The 22030-nt window shown below is 41.9% G+C and overlaps 2 protein-coding genes across 2 annotated transcripts; both read left to right on the forward strand.

The window, feature by feature from the left end:
* Positions 1 to 12303: 12303 nt before the first annotated feature.
* Positions 12304 to 15555, forward strand: Aasdh (Aminoadipate-semialdehyde dehydrogenase). The gene is made up of 5 exons (XM_065217600.1): positions 12304 to 12579; positions 12660 to 13262; positions 13322 to 14753; positions 14824 to 15087; positions 15148 to 15555. Exons 1-5 carry the CDS (start codon positions 12368 to 12370, stop codon positions 15538 to 15540), a joined length of 2904 nt encoding a protein of 967 aa, XP_065073672.1. The 5' UTR covers positions 12304 to 12367; the 3' UTR covers positions 15541 to 15555.
* Positions 15556 to 20418: 4863 nt separating this feature from the next.
* Positions 20419 to 21276, forward strand: LOC135697873 (jerky protein homolog-like). Its single transcript, XM_065217734.1, has one exon. It carries the CDS (start codon positions 20419 to 20421, stop codon positions 21274 to 21276), a length of 858 nt encoding a protein of 285 aa, XP_065073806.1.
* The last annotated feature ends 754 nt before the right edge of the window (positions 21277 to 22030 follow it).

Below are 22030 nucleotides of genomic sequence, written 5' to 3' on the forward strand. Positions count from 1 at the left end.
AGTGACAAAAACCAAAAAAAAAATGATGAATCGTTAATGTATTTTCCCCCATATCGTACTGCGAAAGAATTACCCAAAACCGGAAAACAGAAACCCAATAGGCATTGTAAGGCAATTTAGCGTAGACAAAGGCAAACTAAAACAACAGGCATTCCCGTTTCTGGACAAACCAAATTTAAAAAGCAAACACAGAACCACAGCATTTATTATCTGATCAGATCGAGTTGTAGAGTGGAGATGCATTTAAATTTATCGATCAAAAAACAAAAATCGCTTCGCGGCCATCGGAAGAACGTTTTCGTTTCCACATTTATGTGAAAAGCTTCTGCTCAGCCACAATCCAGAAATGTGACTCCTGATTTATTTGATTTCTTTAAAATTGTGTTCCTAACCTAGTAACGAACGAACCTGTTGTATTCACTCTCTACACCGATTCAGTGCTGTTCAAATGTGTTGCAAGCCACTGCTGCAGCAAAGCAAGTAACAGTAATAGACATGGACACGAAAATCTTACAATTTGCAAGATCAAATAAAGGAATTTTCAACATTAAGAGTGAACGGTGTAGTCTTTTTTGAAAAGCTGTAATGATGACTAAATAGCGGTGTGTGTTCAATTGCTTGTGCAATCGTCTTGCATCTTATTTAAGATTATTTTCATCTACCGCCATCCATGTCGGCTTTAGCCCTCCGTTTCAGTAGTTTTCAAATCGTGATCCGTCAAGCCTCGTAGTAAGACTACTATTAGCGTAAAGTAGGGCAAGATCCATAATCTACTTGATTGATTTATTATTTTCATTGTCAACATCGTCAGGCTACATTTAGCCATAATCCTTCTTAAATCTTTATTTATTATTAGTTCTCATAATCTCCATTTAAACTATTATTTGTCAATACTAAATTGATTTCCATCAAACTGAGTAAAATTTACCCTACTGGATAGTGGTTTACCACCCATTATAGCACGGAAACGAAGTCCGAAAGCATTGGGCTCTCTTCTCTGTTTGTCTTTTTTTTTTTTTATCTAGTTCGTTTATTTGGGAGGCTCAATCGCGTTAGCTTTACGGAGCCGATAATTCATTGTTCACTGTGTGTAACAAAATTCACTTAATTCTATGTCTAGTAGGAGTTGGGCCGATTACTCGCGGCTTACTCGAGGTTAGAAGGGTACATTTTCGAAGGATAGGATCAGGGGAGGAGCTTGGGGTAGGGTTTCGTTGTCTCATCAGAGCGTTGTCGCCAGTATGAACGGTAGTGCTGTTCTAGCTTCGTCCGGAGTTCGACCGGCTATGGTGGGTGACCAGTGGGCGACGATGAGACTCATCGAGACGGGGGGACAAGACAAACAAAAACTAATAAAGAGAGACAAAAGACAAAAGGAATTAAATTCTTATACTAGACATTTGAAGAAAAACATAAACGGACTGCATATAGCAGAGATCACGGGTTGCCAACACGTCTCTGATAGGAACATAGGGTTGTCTTCCTTGGGCCTCGAGGGTATTCAAAAGTCGCTCTCTGGCGGCGTCATTATCCGTACATTGCCAAACTGCGTGTTCGATGTCATCGTAACCGTTTCCACACCGACAGATGTTGCTGTCCACGAGGTTTATTCTATTGAGATGAGCATCTAGCGAGTAGTGGTTGGACATAAGTCTACTCATCACGCGAATGAAGTCACGACTTAAGCCCAAGCCTTTAAACCACGCTCTCGAAGAAACATTAGGAATAATTGAATGTAACCACCGTCCAAGATTTCCAGTGTCCCAATCGGTTTGCCAACTCGAAAAGGTACTCTGACGCACTAAATGGTAAAATTCATCGTGTGAAATTTGCCTGTCATACAATTCGCCTTCCTGCGCGCCCACCTTTGCGAGAGAGTCCGCCTTCTCATTGCCTGGGATTGAGCAATGTGAGGGGACCCATACAAAGGTAATCATATATGATCTTTCGACCAGCACACACATCTGCTCCCTTACCTTTGAAAGGAAATAAGATGAGTGCCTACCTTGTTTCATCGACCGAATAGCCTCAATCGAACTGAGACTATCCGAGAAGATGAAGTAATGGTCTGTGGGCATATTGGAAATCATCCCCAATGCGAAGTTAATTGCTGCCAGCTCAGCAACAAAAACAGAACAAGGTTCCTGAAGTTTGCGGAAGGCGCTAGAGTTTTCATTGAAGACACCGAAGCCAGTGGATCCATTGAGACGGGACCCGTCTGTAAAATATCTTTTCATGCAATTGACTTGTTGGTACTTTTCAGTAAAAATACGCGGAATAATAATAGGTCGAAGTTGATCGGGAATCCCATGAGTTGCTTGTTTCATGGTCAGATCATATTCAATTGAGGAACTGCGATTGGTGAAGTGAACACGGTCTGGAGTATAACAAGGAAGACACATATCTGATGATATGTAGTGGTGGTAGATTCTCATAAATCGAGATTGTGTGTTCAGCCCAAGAATTTCTTCAAAATTAGCAATTATAAGTGTGTTCGTCACTCCGCATTTGATTAGTATTCTGAGAGAGAGCTCCCAGAAACGGTTCTGGAGGGGTGTTACTCCTGCCAGAACCTCGAGACTCATGTTATGCGTTGAGTGCATACAGCCTAGAGCAATACGCAGACAACGATATTGAATTCGTTCCAATTTTATTAGGTGACTTTTTCTTGCCGAGAGAAAGCAGAAAGAGCCGTACTCTAGAACAAAGAGAATAGTTGTTTTATAAAGCGTTATGAGGTCTCCCGGATGAGCACCCCACCATGTGCCGCAAATTGAACGGAGAAAGTTGATCCTCTGCTGACATTTTTGCTTCAAATACGTAATATGGGCATTCCAAGTGCACTTTGAATCAAACCAGACCCCAAGGTACTTGAAAGACAATGATTGAGTAATGTTTCTGCCCAAAAGATTAAGATGCATTTGGGCTGGGTACCGCTTTCGAGTAAACACTACCAGTTCAGTTTTCTGCGGCGAGAATTCGATCCCTAGATTCATAGCCCAAGAAGACAAGTTATCTAAGGAATTTTGCAATGGTCCTTGCAAGTCCACGGCATGTGGACCTCTTACGGAAACCACACCGTCATCTGCAAGTTGTCTTAGCGTGCATTGTTCTGCCAAACAGTTGTCGATATCTTTGACGTAAAAGTTATAAAGAAGAGGGCTGAGACATGAGCCTTGGGGCAGGCCCATGTAGCTAATTCTGGAAGTTGTCAGTTGTCCAAGGGAAAAGTTCATTTGCTTTTCTGACAACAAATTGTACAAGAAATTATTTAAAATTCCAGAAAGTCCACATCTGTGCAGATTGTCTGACAGTATTTCAATGGAAACTGAATCAAAAGCCCCCTTAATGTCCAAGAATACTGAAGCCAATTGCTCCTTGTGTGCAAAGGCCAGTTGAATATCTGTGGAAAGCAGCGCTAGACAATCGTTTGTTCCTTTGCTCTTGCGGAACCCAAATTGTGTATTTGATAGCAAGTTATTTGATTCGACCCAGTGATCGAGTCTCCGAAGGATCATTTTCTCCAACAATTTCCTAATGCACGAAAGCATAGCAATCGGACGGTATGAGTTATGGTCAGACGCTGATTTGCCAGGTTTTTTAATGGCTATTACTTTGACCTGTCTCCATTCAGGCGGTACAATGTTGTTTTCTAGCAAGGAATTGAATAAATCTAGCAAGCGTCTTTTAGCGATATCTGGGAGATTTTTCAGAAGATTGAATTTAATCATATCGCTTCCCGGTGAGGAGTTGTTCGATGAAAGAAGAGCCATAGAGAAATCCAGCATTGAGAATGGTCTATCCAGAGAGCCGCCGCTAGGAGACGCTTCTCGAAGAATATTTTGTGCTGGAACTGAGTCCGGACAGACCTTTTTAGCGAAATCGAATATCCATCGGTTGGAGTATTCTTCACTCTCATTGAAAGATGAGCGGTTACGCATGTTGCGAGCCACCCTCCACAAGGTGTTCATTGAGGTTTCTCGTGAGAGTCCCTCGACGAAATTGCGCCAATAACCGCGGTTTTTTGCTTTGATTAATTGTTTCAGCTTTGTCTCAAGCTTTGAATATTCCTCGAAGTAAGTGGAGGTTTTGTGTCTACGAAAAGCTTTGAAAGCATCAGATTTTTCTACATACAATTTTGTGCATTCTTCGTCCCAACCAGGTGTGGCTGGTCTCCTTTTAAAGGGTGCACTTGGAACTTTTCTTTTTTGTGCTTCCAGTGAGCTTTTGTAAATCAAATCGGCTAGGAATCGATATTCTTCCAATGGTGGAAGCGCATCTATTGATTCGACACCGATTGTCACCGCCGTTGCATATTTCTGCCAGTCGATGTTCCTTGTAAGATCAAATGGAACCCGAGATGGTTCTGCAGAGTGAGGGCCACACTTTATTGAAATGATGATTGGCAAATGATCGCTACCATGGGGATCATTGATAACCTTCCACTGACAATCCAATGATAGCGATCTTGAACACAAAGATAGGTCGAGTCGGCTTTCTCGAGCCGGAGGTTTTGCTATACGTGTCGCTTCACCAGTGTTCAAAATAGTCAAATTGAAATCGTCACATAAATCGTAAAAAATAGCCGCTCTATTGTCGTCATATAGATCGCCCCACCCAGTACCATGGGAGTTCATATCACCCAGAATTAATACTGGGGATGGAAGAATCGAAACTAGATTCCAGAGTTGACTACGGCTAATGGAGGTTCTTGGTGGAACGTATACTGAAGCTATGCAAAGATCTTTGTTCTTCACATTTATTTGGCAAGCAACGATTTCGACGCCGGATAGAGCAGGAAGGGAAATTTTGTAGAAAGGGTAGCACTTTTTGATCCCTAAAAGTACTCCTCCATAAGAATCGTCTCTATCCAAGCGTATAATGTTAAAATCGTGGAAGTTGAGTTCTTTATCGGAAGAAAGCCATGTTTCACAGAGAGCAAATATATCACAATCAGAATTGTGAAGTAAAAATTTGAACGAGTCTAGTTTAGGCACTAGACTACGGCAGTTCCACTGTAGCACAGTGATCATATCTTCAACCTCGTTCGACGAATTATCCATCGAAAGATATGATTGATGCAAGGAGGGGCCATGAAACAGTCAATTGCTTAAGATATGATTCTAACGTTGGAAGCAAGGCAGAAACTAAGCTTCTTAGAGGGTCTTGTATGTTGAACATGTTTAATATGAATTCCACAATGTCCGAAAAAGCTAGCAAACCTCGTTCGGACTTGGATTTCTTTTGAGAAGTTTGAGGAGCAGCTTTTTTATTTTTTTTATCTTTGTTGGGCAATGGCGGAAAATTCTTGCTGCATCCAGGGATTGGATCAACAGGAGCCTTCGGTTTTGTTTTTTCATCCCCATTACCCTGGGAATTTGGCAATCGTCTGGAGGTGACTTTAGTTTTCTTACGGCGCACTTTCGGGGAGGGGCATTTTCTTTTTGAGGAACCGTCTATTTTTGAAGGTGCGTGTACCACCGTAGAATCACCTTCATCGGATGAGTCAGAGTCCGATTCTTCAACTGACAAAACCGAAAATTGGTTTGCATCTTGGACGGCTGATGCAGCCTTCAACATTTGAGCATATGTCTGCTTGGAGCGTCCAGAGATTGAACGCTGCACTTTATCGGAGTGCTGTTTGTACATCGGGCACTCCTGCAAGGGGTGAGGATTCTCGCCACAGTAAGCGCATTTTACTGATTCTTTGTGGCAAGAATCCTCTTTGTGGTTTTCACCACATTTGCCACAACGAGTTTTGTTGCCGCAATGGCTGGCCGAGTGTCCCAGCCTTTTGCAGTTGGTACAATTATATACCCTCTGTACAAACAACCGCACCGGAAAAAAAGCACCATCAATTTTAACAAAGTTTGGGAGAACTGAACCTGCGAAAGTCACGCGGAACGAGTCTGAATGTTTATAAACTTTTTTACCGTCTAGCAAAGATGCTGAATGCAGTTGCCTTACATCCAGTATCTTCACTAGCGCGGTAGCGAATGTCGAGTTTTTAAAAGTTCCCGAGGCATGTTTCAAGTCCTCGACAGTCAGACTCGCGTCGGAGACCACGCCTTCTATCTCCACATCTCGAGAAGGGATGTAGATGTTGTACTCAACACTAAACAACTCGTGATCAGCAATTTTATTTGCCACATCATAAGTCGGTGCTTCTACACGCAGTTTGTTGAATCTTTCTTTGTGTACCAAGATTCCCGGATACTTACGCAGCAAATCTCTCGTTATGTCGAGAGTTTTCAAAGGTTTATTTTTGGGCCGAAAAAAGACAACCCATGGTCCTTTCGAAGACGGTTCATAGTATCTGGTTCGCGTAACGTAGGCATCGGAAGATGCCATAAGTGTTGCGCAAAAGCGGTGCGCAACCACTTAAGAAGGAAAAAAAATAAAACCTTCACTAATTAATTAATTTTAATTACTAGTAATTAAATTTTTTGCCCGACGTACGAACAAATCAAAAAGAAAAAAAAAAATCGAAACAAAAAAAAAACTTATATCTACTTGCAAAAAGTTGTCTCACTATGACCCATACTCCCCTACCAGGGGTGAGAGACAGAGTCACGCGCCACGAGGCAAAATTAAACTACAATAGGGAGGCAATGGACTTGCAAAATGTATTGTCTAATACTTATGCCGGTTGTAAACAACCTATCAGCCGTTGCAGCTAGATGGTCCGTTTGCTGCTGCTGGTGGTGATGATTGGTGTTGGTGGGTCGGCACGATGATGATAAAATGACTTGACGACCGGATGGATTACCGGGGTGGATTAAAGCTGGATGGCAACTCCAAGGGGCTCGGCCCATGGAATTCCACTTCCTCTGTTGCACACTGGTCACTTGGGGCACCCAATGGGGGGGTGAAAAAACCGCTCGGGCGGAAAAAACACCGAAAAAAAATTAGATGCCGCGCGACTGAGACCGGGACGTTGTTAACCGACTGAGTGTTCAACTAGGAATGTGACTCTGTTTGTCTTGATTAAGCTTAATAACCTCTGATTGTCCTCATCATGTCGCTGTATGATGGGCCAAAAACGGATTGGGTGGATCGACAGGCAAAGTCGCCTATACGCATCTACGGGATAGTAAAGAATCTCCTTCCAGCCACATGATCGCACAATTGGTCAAAAAGCTGATCCCCCAAACAGGAAGCAGGGTTGCTTCCAGGCGTACTTCTACTCACTTGCTATAAAAAAACGATTTTCTGAATTTTGAAATCATTAGATGTTATGACACTTTGTCCTAGTTAAACACAAGAAGAGGTTGGAAGGCAACAACTCAAGGCGGGAGTAGCCGTCAACAATGCTGATGATGGTACAGCACGCAACAACCACCCTACTGCTTTCTCTCTGAGATGATCACGTTGGTCATGACGAGAGGAGCAACACAATAGTTGGGTAAAGAAGAACTGCATTATAACACACCATCGACTGGAAATGCTCTCGCGACGTGGGGCTTTAGGTAGTGATGAAAACGTCGCTAGAACTATTCCACAGCCGCAGTCAGTTTATGAGCAACAAGAGGGACGCACATTTTTGCCTGTGGACTTGGAGACATACTTCAAGTCCCCGCGTGCGTCTATCTTGAAAACTGTCGCTTTATGGCCCTTCGCTCATTTTCAACTTCTATTCAATTTTCATACTGCCGTACTCTAACGGAACTATCCACCTACACTCTTCTAAAGATCATTCTCTAGCTAATAAATCATCACACTAAAGCTTCATGTTAGCATTTCCAACCAACTCTGAGGTTATATGTATCAAACACTTACCTTTCAACCTCTACTTGTATCTAACAAGGACAAAGTATCATAATAACATCTAATGATTTCAAAATTCAGAAAATCATTTTTTATAGCAAGTGAGTGGAAGCAACCCTGGTTGCAATCTGGGGGGGTGGACGTACTGTCAAATCAGCCTACTGATCATTCTTGTATGAAACTGGTTCCAAACGTAAACAAACCCTGTAGGTTTCTTATGGCATGTTTACGTTTGGAACCAGTTATGCGAGGTAGGCGACGATTGTTCGTATTTGACAGCCACCTCCCCCCCTTGGTTGCAATTGGTTGGTTCTAATTAGGCCTATTCTGCGCGGTGTGTGAGGTAAGGTGACAGTGAAGTAATGGTGAAGTGACAATTGTCACCTCGGGTGAGGTGAGTCTCCGTGCAAATCAAATGGAGAGCCACCTCACGCGAGGTGACAATTGTCACTTCAGAAGTGACAGCGTGTCACCTCACCTCACACGCCGCGCAGAATAGGCCTAAATATAATTCCGCCTTTTTTGGTCGGTTTCATTGAATTGAATTGAATTGCCATGGTGATCTGGGACGAGGCTCACGTCCAAAGTCGCTGTTCCACCGAGCGCTCCGTGTGCGAAACGAGAATGAAAGAAATACGAAAGGGATCAGTTTCAAGAAGTGACAGTTTCATCAGATTCCCCAACTAACCATAGTGAAGCAAAGTAAAACGCTGTCCAGACTGGAGAGTTATAACATGTTATAACGGTTGTCAAATAATTGCAACACAGAAACCACCATCAAGATAGCGCTATAACATGTTATAACTCTGTAGTCTGAACGTACTATAAGAATATACAAGCTATATTGCGACTATATGGTTACTTGGGTACTCATATGGCCGTCAGAATGGTTCATCGGTTGCGAAGTGAAATATTTCTGATAGTGATGCGTTATATTTCTCAATGTTTTGATTTTATCCTAAAACGCTGTACAGACTGGAGAGTTATAACATGTAATAACGGTTGTCAAATAATTGCAACACAGAAACCACCATCAAGATAGCGCTATAACATGTTATAACTCTGTAGTCTGAACGTACTATAATAGTACGTTCAGACTACAGAGTTATAACATGTTATAGCGCTATCTTGATGGTGATTTCTGTGTTGCAATTATTTGACAACCGTTATAACATGTTATAACTCTCCAGTCTGGACCAAGGTGACTACATATAGGTGTTCTAATGGGTCAAATTCATGATTCAGCCATGTTGGATTTTTGTATGGGACAGCGACCGAGTTTGTTTACAATTTGCTCTAAAACCGCACTTTTCCCCCCCGCGACCTCCTCGCCTATATAGTGACAAAGCTGTATCACCATTTATCTACCCACCATGGTCTGGACAGCGTTTGAACAAGGCATAACGTTACCTCCATGTTATATCACAGACAAGCAGACACAACACATTGAACATTTATCATTGTAAAACCTACCGCCATCTGTCGTATATACTTTGATGGGCAATACACTCAACAGATGGTTGTAGTGTGTAAACATCAAACGCTAGGGAATTGATTATGTGCATCACAAGTGGCGGTACTTCCAACTAAGAAACATTTAAATTGACCGTTAAAAACGATTTCGATGAAGGTTTTAAGAGTGTTATGTCTGCTTGTCTGTGATCATACCTTCACTATTGCAACTTCGGGTAATCTGCGAAAGTATTTGCATTTTTCTCAGGCACTTTTGATCTAACTGCAATTACTCTCTCATACTCGAAATGTGTCAAGACCAAATTGGCATAACGACGACCTATACGCGCTCTGATCGAAGCGCAGGGAGGGCCCATGCATTAATTATGTCACGCTAAATCGAGGAGAAATTTACTCCCCCCCCTCCCTTTCGTGACGGTTTTCCTATACCTAATGCATTGCTTGTCACAAAATCTTAGACCCCCCCTTAGAGCGTGACATAATATCTGCATCAACCCTCATGCTTATGAAATTCATATATTATGTTGTTCATCAGTTGAGCCTTATGAAATTCTTATAGGTCTATTTGCCTCTATTTGCTCGGGTTTTGATAGTTCAGATCACTGCACATTTAAATCGAGCATAAGTCAGAATTATGTGTCATGTCGGTTTGTCGGTGATAGAAGAGCAATAGTTTGTATTAGAAATACTATAGAAGGAGAGATGGGCGGAGAGAATGTTTTGAGCCAAATGAATTGCCAAAATCTGAGCCAATCGAACATTCCCATTAGAATTTTTCTTATTCTTACTAGAATAAATTTGAGAGTATTGCAATCGAACAGAAATTCAATCACCTTTATGTTTTGTGTGCTTCTCAAATTCAACTAGTTTTTGGAACCAAAAACAATATTCTAACTCTATTGATTAATTGATCTAGGTTGGTTAATGAATGGCAACAAAAAATGTGCAAAATATTGCGATGAAATCAATTATTATTTTGCACGTAAATCGAATCAAAAATAAAAGTCATTTTAAATACTATAGCTTCTAGCAAGGGTTGCAAGATAATTTAGGAACAAATCCCTGCTGCCGAATTGTATTTTGTTTTCTCCGCCTATCTCTCCCTCTGAGTATTTCTAGTTTGTATCGCCTAATTCGATTTGTTTACATTTGTTACTTAGGACCTTTTGAAGAGTGACGCTAGAAAAAATGTGGAAAATGTTTATGGTGTTCGTTGTTCATCGCAATGTTTATCTCAAGAGCAAATTTTCATTATGTCGTAAGTAACATTCGCACCAATCCGAGAAAAATAAAGTTTTGTTTTGATGACCGTAAAGTTATTCCTATTTCCAAGTAAACACATATAACATAGAGGTAACTCTAAGACCACTGGGTCAAGAAGAAAATCATTATTATTTTTGGCTCACTCAGTACCAGACCAACGGTCCCAAGCAGTCCCAAGCTATTTCACTCACCCCTGCATGTTCTGCATGAATCCACACACCCCTGATGTTATCTGTCAAACTTTCATAGCGAATCAAAACAAACATAGTGTAGTAATAGAATTTCAACTAGAATAGGGTACGTTAATCGTTTGCTTGGGACCAATAGGCTACTAAAGTGGTGAGCCAATTTAAAATCGTTAGTTTCGTATTGATTGTTGTTATAACTCTCCAGTCTGTAGAGCGTTTTATTTAACGTTACCTCCATGTTATATCACAGACAAGCAGACACAACACATTGAACATTTATCATTGTAAAACCTACCGCCATCTGTCGTATATACTTTGATGGGCAATACACTCAACAGATGGTTGTAGTGTGTAAGCATCAAACGCTAGGGAATTGATTATGTGCATCACAAGTGGCGGTACTGCCAACTAAGAAACATTTAAATTGACCGCTAAAAACGATTTCGATGAAGGCTTTAAGAGTGTTATGTCTGCTTGTCTGTGATCATACCTTCACTATTGCAACTTCGGGTAATCTGCGAAAGTATTTGCATTTTTCTCAGGCACTTTTGATCGAGCTTTTGATCTAACTGCAATTACTCTCTCATACTCGAAATGTGCCACGACCAAATTGGCATAACGACGCCCTATACGCGCTCTGACCGAAGCGCAGGGAGGGCCCATGCATTAATTATGTCACGCTAAATCGAGGAGAAATTTACCCCCCCCCCCTTTCGTGACGGTTTTCCTATACCTAATGCATTGCTTGTCACAAAATCTTAGACCCCCCCCTAGAGCGTGACATAATAGCTGCATCAACCCTCATGCTTATGAAATTCATAAATGTTGTTCATCAGTTGAGCCTTATGAAATTCTTAGGTCTATTTGCCTCTATTTGCTCGGGTTTTGATAGTTCAGATCACTGCACATTTAAATCGGCCGTTTACGGTTTTCGGGCATAAGTCAGAATTATGTGTCATGTCGGTGATAGAAGAGCAATAGTTTGTATCGCCTAACTCGATTTGTTTACATTTGTTACTTAGGACCTTTTTAAGAGTGACGCTAGAAAAAATGTGGAAAATGTTTAGTGGTGTTCGTTGTTTATCTTTTTACACGAAACAGCTGTTTTCTGTGACCAATAAAATGGATTACCGAGGTAAAGCAATCGGTTAAAGTTGTGTGAGTAAAACCCCTGTACGATGGTACGATACAAGCAATTAGTGACGTCACTACTTGCTTTTTTTCTTTCCTTTATTTAACGTCGGTCTCTGTTCCGCAATCTAGTGCCAATCACCGACGGACATCGATTGCCATCCATTGACCGCAATCGAATGTGCATTTGGGGTGTTAGAAAGCAGTCACGCTTACCACTACACCACCGGCGCCGGCTACGTCACTACTTGCGTTTACGTTGATTTTTGTATTTATTTCACGATCTGCCTCACCTCTCTCTGTTGCATTGTTCTGTGACGACACGTCTGCAATTCGCAGTGGAATATGTTGTGCTGCCGCTTGCTCAGCAATATTTACAACAATTTTGCTTCTAACACCAGCAAGCTGCATGTTGTTCCAAGCCTTGTAAAATTGACATCGGGTGTCGGCGTCGCAATTGGTAAACAAAAACAAATTCCTTGCACATGTGACGATTGGCGGTGATCAGTAATCGCGCGCGTAGTACTTCGTAAAACTTGTGAATCATGCTGAAAACGGAAGTGTTTAGTGAAAAACCGTTCGGAAATGCTATCACATATCATCCCAACGATGAAAGTAGAACGTTGTTCTTCACCTACAATCAACTGTGGAACGCAATAACCGATGTGCGGAAGAAGCTTGAGGACAGCAACTTGTCGGGGTGTTACATCGGAGTAGCTTCGGGACATTCGCCTGCATTGATTGCAATCGTTTCCGGGTGAGTCTTTTGCTGCGGATTTCGTCCACCAGGATTAAGTTTGACTAAATTATTACAATTTATTTATTTTAATATTATAGCATCCATTTGAGCAATTCGGCGTTCTGCAGTTTGAAAGTGTCCAATAATCCTATCCCTTTGATGAACACTCTGAAAAGAATATCTACTAGCTATTGCTTTTTTAACACGGCCGACACGAAGCTTCTGTTAGCTAATCAGATCAAGTTCAAAGTGATTGCTGATTTAAATCTACTGCAAGAGCTGATAGTTCTACTGCAATTTGAGTTCGACACACCGTATACCAAGACTTTGCATAATATCGCCTATTGCGTAGCGACTTCCGGTAGTACTGGAGACCCCAAATTCGTCCGGGTGCCAACGGATTGCATTTTACCGAACTTGGTGGCGTTGGAAAAGCTGTTCAAACTTGGTGAATCGGATAGAATATTGGTCTCCTGTCCGCCCACATTCGATCCTTTTGTGGTGGATGTGTTTATGGCTTTGCGAAATGGGGCCTGTCTAATTTTGGTTGCGAATGAGATCCGATTGGACGCTGGTCGTTTACGAAAGATTGTGTTTGAGCAGAACGCGGTAACGTTTATGCAGATTACTCCATCGTATCTGCGGCAGTGGAGTGATGATTGGATAAGGAACGTGATGCTAGCGAAAGGCAGTTCTCTGAGGTACGTTGCATAGGCATTTTGGAATTCTAATACATGACTAATTAATGGTTTTCTTCCAGACATTTGGTACTGGGAGGTGAACCATTTCCTATTTGGTTAAACATTCCCGTCCAAAGTCCAGTCGAAGTGTACAACATCTACGGGATCACGGAAGTGTCGTGTTGGGCAACGATCGAGCTGGTAACAGCTGCTTCAACAGATGAAATATCTCTTGGGAAACCGATCGATGAGACGATCGAGTTGCAACTTCGTGACGTTGATACTGGACAGGTTTTGAGCGTGGAACAAAGACCAATTCGGGGAAATTTACACATAGGAAGCCGTGTTCGGAAATGCGTTGTCGGTAATGAATTAGCGGAGCAGGTCTTCGCATGTGACACGATTTGCTATCGATCTACGGGAGATCTAGTAGAGTTGCAATCGGATGGAAAGTTCTACTACTTGGGACGATGCGATGATGTGGTGAAGCGTTTCGGCGTTCGAGTCAATCTTGGGTGGTTGGAACGTTGCGCTGATCAATGTAAAGGTATTTCGAAAAGTTGTGCCATTTTCGAAACGAAACGACACAGAATAGTACTTCTCTATACAGTGTGTGATAGAAACATGCAGAAGCACGATTTAAGAAAGCTCCTAGGAGCAAAATTGAAACAAGAAGAAATGCCTGACGAATGCATCCAAATTGACAAGTTGCCTTTGTCTGATCATGGAAAAACGGATCGTAGAAAGTGTTTTCAACAACTCCAGGAAATTGATTCAATCAAACAGGGACCAAACAAAGGATTAAAGCAATTTTTCAACGAAAAACTTTTCAACTTGCTTGGAATTCGACTGTTCCCGTACGGATCTGACGAATCAAAACGTACCAAATTTGATCTCGGTTGTTCTTTCATAGACGCAGGAGGAACGTCTATCCAAGCACTCCAACTTGTTACCTCGCTACAAGACTGCTCTAAAACAACGGTTCCGGATCTGATCCGTATGTTGTTGGATAAATCAGTGCCCTTCAATGATATTTTCCATTATCTGGATGAATATCATGCCGAACCACAGGAAGGCTCGTCTCAATCCCCAAAAGTTGCGCAAGAGCTGGAACAACTCAGTATAGACATTTCCATCAAAACGCATTTCAACATGGACAAATGCATCGATGCCAGTCCTACTGAATATTACAGTGAAAAACACCGGCGAAAGATCGTCGCAGTTGGAAGTCATTCCCACAAGGTGTTGGTAGTGGATGCTGAAAATGATCTGACCATCACGGAATTGGTCCTTCCAGATCGGGTAGAAAGTGCCGTCAGCTATCTAGTCGGTGAAGATTTTGGATTTGTCGGATGTTACGATGGAAAGCTGTACTGTTTCGACATTTTCACTGGTTCCATTCGATGGAGTTTCGATTCCGGTGGAATGATTAAATGTAAAGCTCTTGTGATAGAATCTGTGATAATCTTCGGATGTTACGCTGAGGAACATAACTTGTTCGCTTTAAATCTGGTAAGTGCGTAAAATATTATTATTACGTTGTTCGTCTATGATCCAAACTGCTTTTTAAAATCCTGTTTAGGATGGGTCTCAAATTTGGAAAACGCATCTGGGCTCGAAAGGAATCCTCTCGTCACCGGTTTTCCTCGGTAATGGAAGTGCATTCGTTGCTACACTGGATGGAACGTACTGTTGCTTCATTGTAAAAACTAAAGTTGAAGTTTGGCGAGGGAAACTGGAATCTCCAGTTTTCGCGAACGCCGTGCACCTCCAACAACATGACTTAATTCTCATTGCGGAAGTGCAAGGTCGAATACACTGTCTGACAGGCAAATGTGGAACTAAGGTACACGCATTTATAGATAAAATTAACGAACTTTTTGTAATGCATTTATTCCACTTTTAGCTTTGGTGCATTTCAACCGCAGGAAATCTATTTTCCTCGCCTAAAGTCGTCAACACGAACGACGATCTCATCGATATCTTGGTTGGGTGTCATGATAAGCATCTGTACTGCTTCTGCTTCAGGCCCGGTAAGTACTCTGCAGAGAATCCTCTTTTGAAATGGAAATTGCGTCTGCAGGCGGCCATCTATGCAACGCCCTGCATCGTGAACCGCTTGGCAGTGGTTTGCAGTACTTCCGGGTGGATAAATGTAATTTGTTTGGATAGGGTTCGACCCATAGGGGTTTTGAAACTAGACGGGGAGGTGTTCTCTACACCTCTAATCGTTGATCTCAGTGTAGTCTATGTGGGCTGCCGTGATAATAAGCTTTATAAGCTATCCCTGTGCAAGTAATTTGTTTTAAAATGGAACATATTGATCTTATTCAGCTAAATGTAGCATTCATTTATATCACAGCCGTTGGAAGGAAAATCATTGCAGGGTCCATTGTAAATTAATGTCTTCGCCTTGGTCTTCGCTACTACGCACTACGTAGAAAGATGGGCGCTGCCATAAGAGCAGTCTCCCAGTGGACATCACTGACTGGCTTCCAACTCTCAGCCGAAAAATGCACACTACCCTCACCATCATGCCGTCCTTAACACTCCAGTCTGTATCAATGGTACAGCTCCCATCAGGAGGTCAGTCCGTATCCTCGGAGTTCCTTTTCTGCCCACTTCGACGAAGTCAAGAACGCCTGCAAGACACGTCTTTATCGGTCCATTCGGCTTCGAGTTGCTAGAGCAATTTTGGAACCACGTCTCCTTTATGGAATCGGAGTTCCCGAGTAGCACACTTTCATCACAATAAGTTACAGCAACTTGTTTATGACTGAAATAAGTCGTATATAAGTTTCTACAATTGATTAGTGACAAGCGTGCTACTAGGGTTACCTGTCTCGCTCGCGAACAACTTATTACAAAACTATCCTCTACATACCATCAAACTATCCGTATCTCATCCAGCCTACTACCATCCACACCTGCAGTTGCAGCTTGCGTCGAAAGTGGAGTAGGGGAAACAGCCCTATTGTTGCGGTACGTTAGCAGCGTTAGAAGCCTATTGTTGTGTATGGAGACCTCCAATACTACCATTCAACCTTCTAGTTACTCAGGCCATCTGCAACCGATCGATTAGCTTCGAGGAGAAGACAGCTGGCTCAGATGAAGGAATTTTCCTCCTTATCGAGGCTAAACAGCTCTTTTCAGATTAGGATCACAGTTTACTATAAATATGCAAAGAGTAGGTAAATCTTAACATCTGAATCAACACCAATGAATTTTTACACTTTACAAATCCGAGATGTGCAGCCAGCATTTCTCACCTCATTTTTACAACCCAAAAACAAATATAGTTTATTACTAGAATTGAAATTGACTTTTTTAAAGTATCTATAACAAGCTTAAACTCTATTCTATCTACTGCTTCAAAAAGTACTGGGCCTTATTACGGGTTTCACTACACGGTGATAAGGAAGTGATACTCATAATAAGAGCCGTGATTGCCGTACATATCAAATGGGAATCACTTCACCGTGACGACAAGTGACAAGTTTTCAACGTGAAGTGACATCCGTAATAAGCCCCACTATGTTTCGTCAACTATGTGCAAAGTTATTAGCAAATGAGCACTTCGTGACCAAAACTGTGTATGCCAAGCATGGAAGCGGTATCTGCTTTTATTGCTGCTATCACTCCCTCAAACAAGCCGATTGCCGTATTTACGGACTCTGCAAGTGTAGTTCTAGCCCTCAACTCAGACTCTATCAAGCACTCATGGATCCAAGTCATTCAGCGGTATGCCCCCAGAAACACTACATTTGTATGGATTCCGGGTCACTGCGATATTGGTGGTAATACGGAGGCGGATCATCTAGCGGCTTCTGGAAGACAAGCCCAATTGTGTACCAAGTAGGTTCCAGCGGGGGACCTGAAAAAATGGGTTGCCAACAAAATCTGGGGAATCACATACATGGTCCCAATCAACAATCATTTTCCTTGCCGCACCAACTGTTCAGTGGAACCCATAATCTGCCACTGTAATCAATACGAAGGCTCACAAGAGCTGTACGGCATACCGGGCAGCATTATTAGGGACGCACTGTGTAACGAACTGACTAGAATCACAGCATTAATGGGCTTCCTCCTTCGATCAAATATAAAACCTGCCAAAATCCAAACCACCGCAATACCAATGGACTTTCTCTTATCACCCAAGATCCTCAGCAACTTAACAATTAAAACTCCGAAGAAAGACAACCCATTGACAGCCTCAGTACTTAACTATCACTCAAAAAAAAAATCACATTTCCCATGGAAAATATCCATTAGAATTTCACATAACTTTCATGTGATCTCATAATTGGGAATCGCTCCACGAAATCCCATGAACCTTATGTGTCCAATGAAGTTTATTTGATTTATCACATATAATTCATGTGATCATGTGAATGTTATGTGAATTTCAGATAAAAATCATTAATTTTGTTATTGGGAAAATATCACTTTTAACTTTTTTCAGTGTAGAGGCCTCTTATAGACCTTCTTCTTCTTCTTCTTCTTCTTCTTCTTCTTCTTCTTCTTCTTCGCATTTCAAGCTTATTGCTTATGGCACACGGAAAAAAGTTTTCATGTAGTTTCTATTGGGAATGCACATAATATTTTTCCATTAACAAAACCAATGATATTTATCTGAATTTCACATTACATTCATGTGATCACATGAGTTCTATATGTTAATTCACTTAAATTTCATTTGACACATAAGGTTCATGTGATTTTGTGGCGCAATTCCCAATTATGATATCACATGAAAGTTATGTGAAATTCTAATGAATATTTTCCATTGGATATGTGATTTATTCTTTGAGTGCATATTAGCTTATTGCGTGCTCACAACTTAGTGTTCTAGATGCACTTCCACAGTTATTAATTGAGAGCTTTCGATGCCTGCTACCATTTTTGCATTGGTATAATTGTGTGGCAAGTCCAATCATACTTCTATGCCCAGGAAGTCGAGAAATTTTCCAACCCGAAAAATTCCTAGACCGGACCGGGAATCGAACCCAGTCACCTCCAGCATGGTCTTGCTTTGTAGCTGTGCCTTTACCGACTGAGCTAAGAGAGGCCCCTCTTATAGACCTCCTAACATGATAAAAAAAGGAGAAAAAAAAATCTTTGTAACTTCTGGACCCAACACTATCTTTTTAGAGACAAACCAGCCAACGACTGTAAGTTTCTAAAATAAAGAAATCAATCATCAATTGCTCCCAAGTCAGAGAAAACTGTGTACTAACCTCCAAATGCGTATCACGATCGTCTGCTACGATTTAGTATTCGCCTTGACACCAGTCCTGAAGTGACGTTTCTTCACACACGTTTTGACAGTTCCTTATGGGGTTTTGCGTTGGAGTGAGAGAATAAGAAAAAAGTCCGCCATGTTTCACACATAGACTGACAGTTACATATGAGATTTCTCCATAGGAGTAAAGAGTTACAGAGCTCTCGTCAACGCCAATTATCCGCAACTCGATTTTGCCACTATCGAATTAGCGAGCAAGCGCCGGTGTCAAATCTGTGCCACGCCTAGGATCTAGTGAAAGCCCTGGCGACGATGGTTACCCGTACCACGATGGCCCAATGTGTGCTATCGGTTAGATCGCGATGGCGGCTTCAGCCATCACGTTTTTGCCTCACCGTTCTTCTTCTTATTATTATGCCTCAGATAAATCCCACCGACCTCGGCTGGGATTGAACACAGACCCATTGGGGTGAGAAAGCAGTCACACTTTCCACTACACCACCGGCGCCGACTTCCTCACCGTTCCCTGCGGTGCGGTTCGTCGGTATCTTCGGTTCAATCTCGCACAAACCGCGACGATCTTTTCAGTGAGACGGTCTAGCAGCAATTCGCGTTGACGGCACCGTCGAGAAATCGTCTCTTCTAGCAAATATTGACAGTTGCTTATAAGAATTTCGAGTGGAGTGAAAGGATAGTACGATGGCCGCCATGTTTCACGCACAGTATGACGTTTGCTTATGGATGTTACCATCCCGCATAAACAATAACCATAAGATATCATCCCAACTTAATGTGGTACAGTAGCCGTTCGCTAATTGGGGCACGACTGCACCCCAATTATCGAATGGCATTCGCTAATTGGGGGGTGTCGACAAGTGTCAAAGTTGACCGGGGGGCGCTTGACTCGTTTGTTTTGGTTTTCAGTCTTTCGTCTGCTTAACTGATGCTGTGAGCAGCTACTTAGTTTTTGTCTTGCGTGAGTGTAAATTGAGTGAATCGATTGAATATTTTGTTGAGTTATTTCCGGCGCTGGTAAATATTTGTGCATTCATACGTTGTTTGTAATGTTGTAGCAATTATCCTCCTGAAATTTGTTCAGCTTTCACAATGGAAGGAGTATTAGCTTCCAGTTCCGGAGTGGATAATAAGCAAGTCGTGAAACGGAAGCACACTACGCTTACCTTGGCTCAGAAGGTGAGAATAATCGAGGAATTTGAAGCAGGAAACGGTTCCCACGAAATATTAGGCAAAAGGTTTGGTGTCGGAGCATCCTCGGTCGGTCGATTTTTGAAAAATAAGGAGTCAATTCGGATGAAACTAGAAAAATTCAGAGAACATGGCGTGGAAAATCGAAAAACGATGAAGGAGCAGAATTTTCCCTTACTGGAGGAAGCGCTTTACCTATGGGTTTTGCAACAACGTGAGGCTAATATTATTGTCACATTGGATGTGATCAAGGCCAAAGCAGAACAACTGTTCCAATGCTTTCAAGATCTTGGTGTTTATCTGGATCTTACTTTTTTGATTTCGGATGGCTGGGTGCGCCGTTTTAAACAGCGTTTCGGATTACGTGTTTTGGTGGTGGCAGGAGAGAAAGCTTCCGCGGATAAAGAAGCGTACCTTAAATTCAAGGAAGTGCTCATGAAGAAAGTATTGGAAATGAATGTGACAAAAGCCCAAATTTTTAATGCAGATGAATCAGCACTTTTCACCAAGCTGATGGCATCACGCACTATCGCATTATGGGACAAGACAGTCGCTTCGGGACGAAAGCTCAACAAAACCCGATTCACATTCATGCCGTGCTCGAACATGGATGGTTCTCTCAAAATGAAACTGATGTTCATTGGGGTAGCCGAGAACCCCCGTGGATTTCCTCGCGGCTTTCAGCAATCATTACCGGTATCCTACTACAATTCCAAAAAAGCTTGGATGACACGTCAGTTGTTCCGTACCTGGTTTTATGACGAGTTCATTCCCGCTGTCCGGAAGCACGATTTGGAACCGTCAGCGCTTTTGGTTCTGGATAACTGTACTGCTCACTACGATGGATGCGATGATTTGAAGAGTGATGATGGATTAATTCAAGTGATGTACCTTCCACCAAATGTGACAGCAGAATGCCAGCCGATGGATCAGTCGGTGATCAACGCAATCAAAACCAGGTACAAACGGAAGCTGATGCTTAAGCTTGTTTTGGAAAACGAAGATTTGCCCTTGGAACAACGGCTGAAAAATGTGTCCTTACGGCAGAGTATTGATTGGATTGCTGAAGCTTGGGACGAAATCAGTCAGGTTACCATTGAAAATTCCTGGAAAAAGTTGTTCGATGAGTTTCCAGGTTGTGAATGGAGCATGTCTGAACAGGCGGAGGATCTTTTTGCTGATTTCAAGTCCCTTGTAGCATCAATTGATGGCATAGCCGGAACAAACACAACCGACGAGCAAATCCAGCTTTGGCTTGAGGATCGAGTAGTAGATTCCAATGGTACAACAGTTTCAATAACCAGCGAAGTGTTCAGAGACGAAGAAATAGTCAGCGCAGTTTTGAATAAAGCAGACGATTTAACTTTCACGGAGGAAGAATGGTTGGATACCACCCCGGAGGCTTTGAACGGAAGTGCCCTTGCTACTGAAAACGAAGAACCCGAAGACATCGATTTTCCAACCGCGATGAAGTCGCTTGATAACGTGATCCAATTCGTACAGAACAATCCCGCTCAGACTTTGAAACTGAAAACCCTGCGAACTGAATTGCTGGAAGCAGAGTGGAAGAGACGCAATCTGTAACTGTTTTGTTTTAATTTGCTTGTTTTATGAATTAAATTGATTTTTTACAAAAAATATTTTGTTTTTCGTTATTTTTTATCAATCATTGAAAGACCCCCCAAAAAAATATGACATCAAAACGTCAGCATGATTTTGACATCAGATTTTGACGGATGACTGCTTTTTAATTGGGTCGCGCCCCAATTAGCGAACCCCCAATTAAAAAGCGCCCCAACCAGAAAACCCCCAATTAGCGAACTTCCACTGTATGGTCGTAGCATACCGTTAGTGTTTAGTACCCGTTTATTAGGGAATGGAGTAAAGAGCTACAGAGTCGCCGTCAAAGCCAATTCCTAGAGTCGGTGTATAATGAGTCACGCCAAGAGTGACCTATTGAACTGTCAAACCGGCTACCTATCGTGCAAAATAAACAAACATTACGATGCTATGAAAGGTCCACGAAAGGTATTGCAATAAAATATAAAATATAATCGAAGAAATGATCATAATCACGCAGTGAGCATTAAATTGTCATGGGATACTTTTTATAATGATCAGTAATGAGAATTTCTACTATTTTTTGATAAGATAATTTGACAAAATCACTGATATAATGATTTACTACAGCCGCTATTTTTTTTCTCGCTAGAAGTCATTTGAAGTTGATGTAGAAGTCCTCTGTTGCCAAGTGAAAAGAAAGGGAATCTTTCGAAAACCGTGATGCGAGTTCAACCAACAATCAATACGAAACTAACGATTTTAAATTGGCTCACTA

This window comes from Ochlerotatus camptorhynchus, unplaced genomic scaffold (assembly GCF_037179485.1).
Source record: "Ochlerotatus camptorhynchus isolate MF236.1 unplaced genomic scaffold, CSIRO-AGI_Acam_v1.1 ptg000078l, whole genome shotgun sequence".
Lineage (NCBI taxonomy): Eukaryota > Metazoa > Arthropoda > Insecta > Diptera > Culicidae > Ochlerotatus > Ochlerotatus camptorhynchus.